Source organism: Diadema setosum, chromosome 2, assembly GCF_964275005.1.
Source record: "Diadema setosum chromosome 2, eeDiaSeto1, whole genome shotgun sequence".
NCBI lineage: Eukaryota > Metazoa > Echinodermata > Echinoidea > Diadematoida > Diadematidae > Diadema > Diadema setosum.
In genome coordinates, this window is record NC_092686.1 from 36691406 (window position 1) to 36704616 (window position 13211).

General features: G+C 38.8%; 2 protein-coding genes and 1 non-coding gene across 3 annotated transcripts in view; 1 reads left to right on the forward strand and 2 right to left on the reverse strand.

Annotated features, from left to right (window-relative positions):
- LOC140246287 (pseudouridylate synthase 7 homolog) overlaps window positions 1-3697 on the reverse strand; it is a 138146-nt gene extending 134449 nt beyond the window's left edge. Inside the window, exons 1-4 of the mRNA XM_072325754.1 lie at window positions 3122-3697; window positions 2622-2709; window positions 1867-1965; window positions 103-229 (exon numbers count right to left, since the gene is read on the reverse strand). Of these exons, the coding sequence (XP_072181855.1) occupies window positions 103-229; window positions 1867-1965; window positions 2622-2709; window positions 3122-3306 (499 nt within the window). The 5' untranslated portion in view covers window positions 3307-3697. The remainder of the gene's footprint in view (window positions 1-102; window positions 230-1866; window positions 1966-2621; window positions 2710-3121) is intronic.
- Window positions 3698-5984: 2287 nt separating this feature from the next.
- Trnal-caa (transfer RNA leucine (anticodon CAA)) lies at window positions 5985-6106 on the forward strand. The gene is made up of 2 exons: window positions 5985-6022; window positions 6061-6106. It is a non-coding gene; the product is annotated as a tRNA-Leu (tRNA).
- Window positions 6107-10096: 3990 nt separating this feature from the next.
- LOC140242317 (uncharacterized) lies at window positions 10097-12922 on the reverse strand. Its single transcript, XM_072322060.1, has 2 exons — window positions 12223-12922; window positions 10097-10524 (listed from the first exon to the last, which is right to left on the reverse strand). Exons 1-2 carry the CDS (start codon window positions 12812-12814, stop codon window positions 10103-10105), a joined length of 1014 nt encoding a protein of 337 aa, XP_072178161.1. The 5' UTR covers window positions 12815-12922; the 3' UTR covers window positions 10097-10102.
- Between the last annotated feature and the right edge of the window lie 289 nt (window positions 12923-13211).

The window sequence follows — 13211 nt, forward strand, 5'->3', positions numbered from 1 at the left end:
GATCTACCCCCTATCACATGGACTGACAAGGGCCAGGATGACAGATATTTTCACTGAAATTCAGAATGATTAGGAAAGACTGCATCAACCCACAAGGCTTACCTCCACCACCCTTCTTCACTCGGATCGTCTTTTGTCCCCCATCCTCCAATGTTGTGCTCTCCAGCTTGGGGAAGAGATGTCGGATGGCCTGGTGGACCTTGGTGCGCCTCTCCTTGTCCTCCGTGACCTTTGAGTTGGTATCACAGGAGACAGTGCTTAGAGGCCAAGTACGACATCTAAAGAGTACCTTCTGAAATGCTACAGCTTATATACAAATGTGTCATCTATCATCCTACAAGATTACCACTGAGCTTTTCATTTTTCCTCTGCAAAGATGGCTGAATAACCAATATTTAGCTGCACTGTGTGGTCTTTCATGGGGTCCAGTTGTGAATACTTGGGGCTAAATATTTCATCATGTTACGCACCCTACTCTTTGAGATTAATGAATGGAGTGGGATCTTTTATGAGCATGGATTGTGACCCTCTCATAAACACATGGGACCCTCATTTTATGTCCTGGCTGAGGGACTTTAAAATGAACACGTATGGTACTAAATCAAAGATGCAGTACATGTAGTGTTCCTTGCATCATTTCCTGTGTCTCAGGATTACTCAGCAGTGACATATTTCAAGACATTTTATGTCCTTTCAAAATTTAAAGCCTGAGGTAGGGAAGGGAAAAATTAGGGGCATTAGGAGTGGAAAATGGTGATATACGCATATGTACAACATTTATACACAAACATGTAACAAAGCACCAAACTGGCTTACATTAGAATCCACCACCTCATGGTTCCAAACCTCTTGAGCACAAAAAAAAAATGAAAAAAAAAAATGACAAGTTTGTTCTTCTTCTTCTTCTTGTTAAATAGTCATGAAATGTGGGAAGGGTCACAAAACAATGGCCATCAGATTCTTAACACTTTACATGTCCAGACACCTTTAATAGCTTTAGATGCCAATTTTTTTTTTTCACCTGCATTCAGTTAATCATCCAATCTTTTTATTTTTAAATGTATATTATATAAATGTATACATTTTATATGTAAAGTTAGCAAGCCCAGCAGGCATAACAATGTGCCATGCTCCAACAGCAATGTCTTGGCTCACATACACAAATGATTCACCGAGTCACTGAGAGGTAGCTCCTGCACATTAGTTCTCTAATTCTGACCACCATAAAAAAACCACATACTCCTTCATAAAATTCCCAAAAGTTTAGGAAGTATTTTGTCATTTCAGTCATCTCAGTGACTTGATCTAAAATATGTATGCAGGCACCAACACATGACCAGAAGTCAGATCAAAACCCAGCTACGTGTACACACAATATTGGCATAACTACCAAATTTCTGAAAACTTCTTGCAAAACTTCTCACAAAACTTACCAGTCAAACTAGGGAAATTGCCATAACCCCTGCAAATCAACCTGAAGTTTGTACGGTCTGAACGCTCGCAACTGAAACTTTGCAAAGTTTGTCAAGTGACCAGTCCACTGCTTGTTTGTGGTGGTGCCTCTGAAGCACACATTCATTTGAATTTGTGTGTGTGCACTGATCACATGACAATCAACAGCTGTCAGATCGCGCATGTTTTCTTCTTTTTTGTGCATACGCATCAGTGGACCAAACTTTGAAAACTTAAACTTGAAAAGTTAGGCAGCTACAGGTGTAGTGTGAACAAACAACACACCAATATGACCAAAGAGTTCTCTTGACGTTAAACTACAAGAAATTTTGCCAGTGACCACGGCTTGTACAACTCCACATTGTCTGGACAGGATTCTGCCACACTGTTTCAGCCATCCACATCATCTCTTACCTCAATGACACACTCTGCACTCTTGTCCTGACCCTTGGCCAACACTGAGAGTCTTTCCTGGTCTTCCTCGGTCAAGACTTCATTCACATCAAATGGCAGCTGCAACACAATCAGTGAGATCAAAGATGAGCAGAACCTACATGACCAACTCGCAGATCAGCCTAATCTTAATCATAGTGCCCAGAAGATTTGGGAGGATAATACCATTAAGCGAGCCCAAATCATCATATCTGATTGTATTACAAAACACCTATGTTAATATCAATCCACTCCTGTTATATGTTGACACGAAACACAGGACCCAGTAAAGAGTTTGACTGCATGGCAAAATATAAGTTAATATCAGCTCATTCAACGGCATTCTATGATTTTCCCCACTGTAAATCTGCTGCAATGTGGATGAGGCATAGACTCTCTACATGCAGTCAAAATTACTCGGGTATCAGTATTCCAAGAATATACTCCATGCAATACAGCAAACACTGGAAATATTATTATTGTAATGTACATTTCACTAAGAGAGCATTACAACATATGTGGCTCATTATGGATTCACTGTGTATAACTTGTTTGCTAACATCAAGTGGTAAAAGGTAAAAGGTGTTATCACAAGGAGCTACAAAGGCTGAGCCTCACTGATGGAAGCCATCACTTAAACCATATTTTTCACAAAAAAAAAAAAAACTTTGGAAATATGTGATACTAATATATAAAGTTTTGTATCTAATGACAAATGACAGAGACACAATACTTACAATAGATTTCTTCTCTGGGCATTTCATGTCAGTAAGATGAACAATCTTGCCATCAACATCAATTTCATTCACCATAAAATCCCGGTATCTGAAAGGAAGGTAGCATTTAAAACGCACAGTGTCATCAAATAAAAGAAAAAAATCTATAAGCTGGAAGGCATTGTATAATCAAATCTGCACCTACCAATAGTCATGAGGTTACACAAATAAAGATGCAGTGTATAGTGCAAAAACCTTGCTTTAAGTTTCCCCATCATAACTTTTTATTACTTCCATCACAGGAGAATGTTTTCGTTGGCATTTGTTTGTTTGTTTGTTGGTTGGTTGGTTGGTTGGTTTGTCCATGTACAAAATACTAGTAAATCAAAAAGTTGTGACGGGATTTGGTTGAAACTTACATGAAAGGTTGAAACTGACACAAAGAACAGATGATCTAAGTTACGAGGATCCACAGAGACAAATGCAGACAAATGAGTATCACACACTGTATTTTGACTCACCTCTGCTTTAAAATCCCAGCAATACCAGCGTGATGTGATCTATACTCCAGAATACCAACATCTGTCTCCTTCAGTCCAACGAGCACCTGTTTCCTTCTCTTTGTTGAACTGGCCCCAGCAGAGGAGCCGCTTTCTTCCACGCCTCCTTCTTCATCCATCTCCTCATCTCTGCTGTCTGCACCCATTGCTACATCTCTGCTCCTCGGTGCCGACTGGGAATCCGGCTCACAAGAACTCTCTCCCTCAGTTCTTACGTCACCCTCTGATTGCAGACAGGCATCAGGGACTGCCTGGGGTCTCTCTGCCCCATCACTCCTCTCAATCCCACCAGCGCTTTCTTCAGCTACATCACCTTCACCAGGTGATGAGGACGCAGCATCATCTGCTCCCACGGTCACTGTAGGAACTTCACATGGGCCTGCAGCATCCTCAGTATCATCGCAAATACCTGCAGCATTTGAATCAGTCACTTTAGTCCCTGACTCCTCATGAGGAGTTTCTCTCCGTCTCTTGCTGAGGGGAGAGCCTGATGGGGCTGTAGCTTCATCTACAGAATCATTCAACTGTTTTACATCCCTCTTCCCAGGAAACGATGTGGAGTCCGCCATCCTCTTGGAGGTAGAAACTCTCTGTGCCACAATCTGCTGCAATTGTTGTGCATATTGAGGAAAAATTTTAATTCATAAAACTTTTCAATGAGGCACTGAAACCTTAGTTATGGACGTAACTCACCGATCACCAAACTTCTCTGCATAACCATTAAAGGGAAGCAGTCCTGAGATTTTCACTGTACTGATAATTAAGAAGAGTAAAAAATATAACCTTTCACCAATTTATACGCATGGACATCAAAAATTGTTTCCATACGCGATTTTTAAAAAATAATTCCTGCAAGCGATCGTGTAAGAGCCTGCCAAATGGTGCAACGTCATTGATGCCCTACTCTCAAGTTGACAGCCGTGCCTCAGAAAACCAATTTAAGTGTTCAAAATGATCATATCTGATTTTTTCATAAAATGTGACAATATGTGGTTTTATTATTTCAAACAAAATATTTCAAGCTTATTTATATATACAATTAATATGAAAATAAATAGTAAACATGTATTTATAAATAACTAGGGATGACGAGCAGAACACCGCTGGAAAGAGTTGTGCATCGATGACGTATGACTCTCCTTCAAGACTTGCTCATTTGCAGAGTCACACTTTTTTAACCGAAATGTATGAGCTTATTTGGTGATTTGAAAGTTTGTTTTTGATGAAAGTAGTTCATTGGAGGTACCAACAACAACATATTTTTTTTTTTATTTCGTGAGGACTGCGTCCCTTTAACCATCAATTGGAATTTGAAAATTTTGCACAGGATTAGATCCTGCATTCCTAGAGCATCTAGACCTTCTGTAAAAGTGGATATTTTTTCGCGCTTGGCCTATTTTTCGCGCTTGGCCCAGTAAGAAGAGTTTTGCATGTTTTTAATTCTGCAGAATCAAGACAGTAAGTATAGGAACATTGGCAAGCAAAAATATTTGTGTGCTTATATTTTACGCGCCAGTTTCTGGTTGCACAAAAATTTCAACACCGCGAAAATTTCCACTTTTACAGTAAAATTAGTAGGTTCTAGATTCTATTATTTTTAGTTTACAGGATATTTATGAGATGCACAAAATGAATGTGACACTTAATGTACAAGCAAGAACTTATGAAAGGTACTACACAAATTCAATCTTATATCAGCTCCAAGAACCTAGTCCTAGCAAAGACACACACGGAGAGAGAATGACAGAGACAGAGAAAATAAAAGTTATTTTGTGGATTGTGCAGCTGTCATACTCATGGGGGAGTCATGATTAATATAAATTTATTGGGTCGTTGGGACTATTCTGTCTGATCATGATTTACGACATCGCCAGCATTTATTTAAATCTAAAGAAGAGGGGGTTTTATTCTTTTAGTCTAACTCATTCAAAGGATTGCCTTCGCCATTCTGTTGTTAAATGTTAACTCACAATAGTGTCAATACAAGGCACTGTCAGTGCAGTGCCACTGGTCACTCTCAGTAATATTTCCAACTCAGTCTCACACAAGGCATGGCAATCCTGGCCTGGGCTGTGACCAGCGCAAAATTTCTTACGCAGAAAAGAGTACGTGGGACCACAAAATGCAAGCTTGACACGGTCGCTACGCTGCTGTCGGGGAGCTACTAGATCTAGACTACTAACAGAGCGAGCGAGCGAGAGCTAGATAGAGAGTTTACTTTTTAAGTCAGAAACTGGTATGTATCCCACAGAATAAGAGCATCGCACATAAAAGCATACCTTTTTTGATAGGAATTCTACAGCTATCGGCGGATAGGAAAACCAGCCTCTTTGCCTTTCAAGCACCCAGTGCAGCATTCATCATGTTCATTCTCAGAGTTTCACGTGTGTGCTTGTTTACAACTGCAGCGGGGAGTTCACCATATGAAAACAGGGGCAATCAAACATTGTATTCCATTAAATTAATATCATTATGATTTTTTTTTACATCTAGAATGAGTGTTGAATGTACATGGTATTATTTCCATTAATCAAAAGAATCATTACTACAAAATATATGGCTTCATAATGATGCAATTTACATTTTACATTTTTTAGAGAAAGTTGTTACTGTTTTGTGCTAAATGGAGGGGTCCAAGGGAAATTACCAATTTAACTATTTTCACGGTAAAAATTGTATCTTCCGTACTGAAAAGTTGTATACTAACGATTTATATAATAATTAAAAGCAATATTTCGCAATATATTTGAGTTTTGTGTCTGTGATATGAGCATCAAAAAAATTATACCATATATAACGCCGTGTTACCTTCCATCGCCATGAAGTCAGGATGGCCGAGCGGTCTAAGGCGCCAGACTCAAGGTTCATAACCTTCTCTCGAGTGCGAGAGATAATGGGCGTTCTGGTCTCCATATGGAGGCGTGGGTTCGAATCCCACTCCTGACACCACTTTTTTTTTCTTTTTTTTGGTGACTGTCTCATTTCTTTTCTTTTATTTTCGTCTCCTTTTTCTGTGCGTATGTGCGAATTAGTGCTGTATTTTGTTACCACCAAAAAAAAAAAAAAAATACCGTTTGATTATAGTGTGTGTATGTGTGTGTGTGTATAATAATAAGTGTTTAGTGTAGGCATACTATAACGCATTTTAGATTTTCAATGACTCCGGCATTTTGCACTAATCTTTGTAGTTTATGGTGCGATATTCATGCAATCTGGAGCACATACAACCACACACACACACACACACACACACGCATCAGGGCTCGACACTAACGGTGGCCCGGTGGCCCGGGGCCTCCAAAAATGAAAGTCGGGCCACCAAATTTCAAAAAAAGGGCAAATTTGGTGGCCCGCCTCGGGCCACCAAAATTTTTTGAAAAGTATGTCAATAAATTCGTAACTTTTTGCGCCGAAAATTAGCAGTTAAATTTGTTCAAAGGATGGATGAAAAGGACTGAATAAGTTGAATAAATGCCTGAGAGTGAATGTTGCAAGTTTTATGAGTAGATTATGTCCAACTTCTAATTCTTACTATCATAAATCTTAAATATTTGACTCATTAAAAAAAAAAGGACTGTTAATGTTTTTATTGGGTTTTTTTTCGGGACACCAAATTTTTCTCTCGGGCCACCAAAAATTTGAAATTTATGATTTTGGTGGCCCCATCGGGCCACCAAACAAAAAAAGTTAGTGTCGAGCCATGTATTTCATACACACTAAAGGGCTTTTTACACTTGTAAATTTTTGCTTAGTCCCGTACCAACGATGGGGCTAAGGGAGGGGGGGGGGGGGGGCTTACTGACGTATATTAAGGGTAATGATTCCCCCTGCCTTCTGAAAGAGAGAAGTCAAGTGTTCTTTCGTTATGCAAGAAAAGTGGAAATATGTTGAATTTTCTTTATTCTTTCTTTATATTGTTATACTCGTGTGACATCACAAGCCATAGTATAGCCTTCTCATTCAATCGCGACTCAGCAGAAACTTCAAAAATTCATAACTTTTGAACGGATTGTCCGATTTTCCTCAAACTCTCACCAATGTGTTCTACTAATATTGCTTCATTCACTAAACCCACATTTCTATGAAGGTGAACTTGTCCTTTAAATGTGAGTTAGGGATAGAAACAACCAATTAATGTAAAATTTTGAATTAGTTTAATTTTAACTATTGTCAAATTTACAAAATGCGAACAATGGGTATAATAACAATATTTCCAGGGTAAACCGTCAACACTTACGGATTATTAAGAAAAATACTGACATGTCCTTGTTTTTAGGTTCTATTGCAAAATAACCTTATTATGATCTATTGTGATACAGATAATCTACACATAATAATATGAATGTATCAAAATGTGATATCTTGAAAGTTTTTAAGATCACTGCTCCCAAGGGTAAAAAGTTGTGTAAGTCATGGGTGTTTTCGAGGCCTATATATGCAAATACACGTACACACAATAAAGAAATGATGCAAAAATCAAAATTTGTGGCATTAAACGCATGCACACATTCACACGCAAGTATAAAACATATCCCGTTTCATTCACTCTTCGCAAAACATGTGCATAACCCGGTGAAGTGGTCCCGCTTCACATCCAGCTGGACCCAACGGAAGACCAGCTTGTGCAGTTGAATATGGGCTATCCAGCCATCTTCTCAGATGGAAAATGAAGCAAATACAAGGAAACAAGGCAATAAGAAACATGCATCTCATTCATATCATAATAATACTGCCTTTTCTCATTTTCCTCGACCGCCTTCGCTAGGAGGAGTAATGCGACTAGATTGTTCAGTTGCCAATAATTAAAGAAGAATTCTATAGGATTGTTTAAAGTTAAACTGAGAAGAAGAGAAAGCAAAATATGGCAAGCACAAATAATGTGGTCAAAATAGGATATAAAGTAAGCTAGGAAGTTATAAAATGTTAAACGTCAGCCCTATATTTCGTAACACTTCTTGAACTATATCAATATAGATGCAAAAGAATGCGCTGATGTCATTACCTCGCAAAAAAATTCCATTGAACGTGTACAAAGAAATAAAATCAATTTTTTTAAATGATTAAAGTGTAAAACATATATGTCTTTCCTTGTTGAATAACTTCAACATAATAATCAGTTAGACATGCAGGATTTGAGAAGAGAGGTATGGAGCATATTAATTGCATTTGAACGAAACATCCTGGAATTTGCAGTTCAAAACTGTAATAGCAATTTGTAAGGGGATGGCAATCATCACTTCATTATGTGCATATTTATATCATTACTGTTCAAGATGTGTTCTATGAAAAATAAGTGTAATTTGATTCAACGTTATAGAACTTCCTTCATTGTCATAGCATTTTGATCAAATTTTCATTGTTGTGTTTACAATTAATTTTGTTCCTTTTCAGACTAATTTTCAACTGCATGGCCCGGGATGTTATGTGATACAACTGACCTACACATATGCATCAAATGTGATAACTCAAAACATGTTTTGAATCACTGCTCCAAATGGTAAATAGTGCTTTTAATGATAAAGATAGTAAAATATTAGTCAAATTATTGTAAAAATGATAATAACAAGAAACTGCAAAATAAACATTAGTAATTAGAAAATATTTGCAGTTGCAATAGTTGATAAGACACACACGCCACACACACACACACATTATAGGTACATGCATATTATGTATAAACACACATACATACGCACACACACAATCCATACTCGCATGAATTTGACGACTCGATCAAACAAAGAATAATTGCTGTTGCTCATTCTCAATACTTTGCAGGAATGACCCCATGGTATTCAGCACTACATTTTATTTCGAATGCAATGAAAACCCCACACAGGCATTTTTCCTAAATTGCTTAGAAACCGAAGTAAAAGCTTGACAGACCAGTAAGTATGGTCGCTATCATATAATAACTGAAAGGAAATGAAAACAATACAATACATCATGAAACAGGAAAGAACGAAAAACTCGCTATTTTTTTTTATTTTCTCATTTTAAGACGATGCCATTATGATATGCATAATACTTGTGTTAGTCGACACTCGGATCTTTCTTTATCTCTTTATCAATATATATATATATATATATATATATATATATATATATATATATGTATATATATATATATATATATATATATATAATGCAATCTAGAATTTGTCCTCAACTTTTTTAATGAAAAAAAAAAAATCCTCAATCGATTCCATGGGATTAGGTATATTGTGTTGATATAATTATAGGGGAGAAAAATGCACTCCTCAATTATCAATCTTCATTGCAATTAAAATATTGGGATAAGACTGTGAATCAAACATTCATTACTTTAAACCATAAAAAATCTAAAACTTACAAACTTCAGGTCACCGAGAGTCATAAAATATTTTCTTAAAATCACTGTGATGGTTATAAATCAGAGAGAGAGAAAGGGAGAGAAAAATATACGCATGATCGGATAATACACCGCTTTCGTCAGCTAGCATTGTATCAAAGATAATTCTTATAAAAGGATCTTTTCCAATGTGCTGAAAACCAGTGTAATACTCAATAAAACGTAACACAAATGTTGTTGGGTTTTTTTTTTCTCTCAGCGCATCATTGATAAGAAATACAAAATAATAAACAAGCTATCATGCAAGTCTGCAGTTCAAACAACTGTACAAGTGGAATTTTCCATTCACCCATGCACAACTCCTTCTTGGGAATTTTTTCCAGATTTAAGCAGGCTAAATGAGGCACAGTTTAAGTACATTTTCCCATTCATTTGTTTCTATGCCCAGCAATTCATAATATTAGTTTGTATTAGAAATATTTTACTGCAGATTACCAACATTACACAAAACAATTTTTGTACTTTAATTTACTTAGACGACTAGAACGATATCCTTGTAGATGACTATCATGTACTGAATCCAGACAGGCTTGCCTGGAGGACTATAGGTCCTAGGACAACAAATATCCTGTCAGGACCACGTTACAGTCTATGTCTGGGGTAGACAGCAAGTTCAGGAGCTGCACCGAATTACCCTGCTGGAGAGATTGCGCAATCGTCACTGCCGCGTTTTTGCGCAGCTGAGGACTCTCAAAGCGCGCCTGGACGCGAGCGCGTATCGCGTCGTTGACGGTGATGGCCAGGGCTGCGCGCACGTCCAACGAAGGCGACACAAAAGTGACGTCAAGGTGAAAGATGTAGATACCCCTCATAGGGACCACAAACGTACCACTGTCGATGTTGAAATCGCCGTTTATATCGACGACAGGAGTGTCGTAGTTACTCAAGGGTTGGTCCTCCAAGGTGAGGTTTCCCGCAACTTTGACCGTAAACGCACTTTGACGTACGCGCGGGAAGGACGAGAGGGGTTTATCTGAAAAAAAAAAAAGACAGACAATGGAATAAAAAGGCGATTAGAACTGGGGACAATCCCCCACGTTTGTCGTAAGACAGGGACACAAGAGATATAAAGTAGGCCTACCCATCTTTGTCATAACCATCGCTGAGCAAAAAAGAAGCAAAATAGACATGACAGCAGTGTCCATAGTGCCAAAGATTTTAGCAATTCGTTCTTTTTTTCACCCAGTGATAACGGTACTCAGGGGCCTTATGTTCCTTTCCTTCCGCTATTGGTATTCTTCCTACTTATATGTATATCAGTCGTAAATCTACCTTTCTATTTTTCTTTCTTCCATTGTTGCAAAGTCAGTTTGCCATACAGCCGGTCACTTTTATCAATTCTTCTCAGCCTAACATTTTCCATGCGATCAGTGATTTCAAAGACAGATTTTATTGACATGCATCCTACATCACAGAGGCGGAAATAAGGGGGAGGTTTAAACCCACTTGGGCTTCTTTCTTTCTTTCTTTCTTTCTTTTCTCAGTTTTGTTTTGTGGTTTAGGGGATTTAAACGCACCTAATCCTCATGAGCTTTTTAGGTATTGTTTGTGCTTGTCGGCGGATGAAGACCTTTTCAGCCGATTCGGGAAGAGAAGTGGCAGCAAAGAAAAAAAAAATGGGAAGACTTTTGTTTTCTTTTGGCTTGTCAGAATCCATCGTCATTGAGTCAACCCCCACCTTAGCGAAATACTTAGCTAGTTCTGCCCCGCATCATCATCTAGTACAGATATACCTAAACATCCAGAAGCATTCCCCTCACCCTCCCCCGTCAACTCAGTCTTTGCCTGCAACAATAATTGTTAAGTTAAATGACGAGACCGTCACCGCATGTCTATAAGACACCTTATTTCAGAAATCGTCATGATATTCAAATGGTAATAGATTAACTCCATGAAAGAGTTCTTCTACGGTGAGCAGAAGTGGTATCATGGGGGAAAGTTTAAATCGACATTTTCTAACAATTTCAACTTTTTTTTTAAATTTCCAATCAAATGTCAACACTTAACCAGGCAGAATGCTTTGGCATGAAATGTCATTGCATTGAGGAGGGCCTACGAATAAGCCCTGTATATTAAATGATATGCGTGGTTGTCATTTCTTGTGTGTGTGTGTGTTTTTTTTTTTATGGACATTCAAAAAAAAAAAAGAAAACCCTATCGCTCATCGGAGAAGAATGCATGAGTGGGGGCTCATGGAAGCAAAACAGAAGAAGAAGAATGTATAAATTACTTAAGGCAACACGAGTGAACTTGTAAGCAAGCTGTGTTGTAATGGAATTACGTTGCTACATTTCTGAAATGCACGTACCTACGTACTGTATGTCATCATCCTTGTTTCGTGTGAAGTTTAACTTGTTTAGGGGTTTTCAGGGTACTGGTTTCTCTGCTCAAGGACCACGGCAAATTTCACATCTAATCTTTACACGGAGCTGTCGATTTAAGGACTACACGGCGTGCAATTCTAAAGATCGTCTGCAGTCTGTTGATTTTCCTTCTCTTGACTTACTTGACAGTTATTTATATTTTGATTGGTTATTGTGTGTACAATTTTAGAGGGGCTAATAGGATATCAGAAAAAGTCAATAGATGCTGTAGACAAAACCGAGTAAAAGAATGAAAAAGCAACTTTCGAAGAAGAACATAGTACAATTGTACCTCGCAAAATACTTACGATACAGGAGAAAGGCGTTATAGATGAATGGATTGTCCATATCGCCCTCAACGTCGGAATCTGTCGGGTTGGCGATGAGTAGGTAGTCATCTCGTCGCAACTCGACGGCAACGTGAGCGGAGAAGACAGTTCCTTCACCGTTGTCCTCCACAGTGGCGAGCGTTGTATTGGACAAGTCGTGGTCATCCAGGAGCACCAAATCGACCGAGGAGTTGTCTCCATTTACGCCGCCTCGATGGATCATGAAGACGTAGAAACCGTCGTCCACTATGTGGAAGATTCCTGATGTCGCGTTCAGGCCATCGTCACCCCTCAGCAACACTGGAGGAGGCTCGTCGAAGCCCGATAATGGGTTGAACGACTCGAACCACATTGATATGGTGAAGGGAGTAGCGGTCGTAGTCGATAATGTGGTTGGGGTCACAGGGGATGACGATGGAGTCGAAAAAGTCGAGGAGGATGAAAAAGTTGTCGATGATGAAGCCGACGTTGATGACATCGTGGGAGTAGACGTTGATGAAGCTGTAGATGATGAGGAGGCGGTGGATGATGAGGACGCAGTGGATGATGAGGATAGAGTAGTGGATGACATGGTTGATGTAGAACTTATTGAAGTCGAAGACGAGATGCTCGTCAATGGAGACACACTTGTCGTTGGAGATGTAGAAGAGGACGAAAAGGTGCTTCCAGACGTCACCGTCGATGTAGACATCATATAAGTATTATCCACTGTCGCATTTAGCTCGTTATCGACGATGCTGAAAGATGCGTCGTTCCGAAATTGCGATGACGCTGCTGAGCTTTCAAAAGAGGCGATCATTGTCGCTACGATCAGGATGACGATTCTCGACATCATGAGCACTGCAGAAAGTATAAAGTCTCGTGAAAGAAAATAAGGCAGCAACTTACACTCACGAAAAACCTACCTCCGAACTGTACCATCACAATGATAATCTGCGATTTACTAGACATCATCGATATTCAGTGGC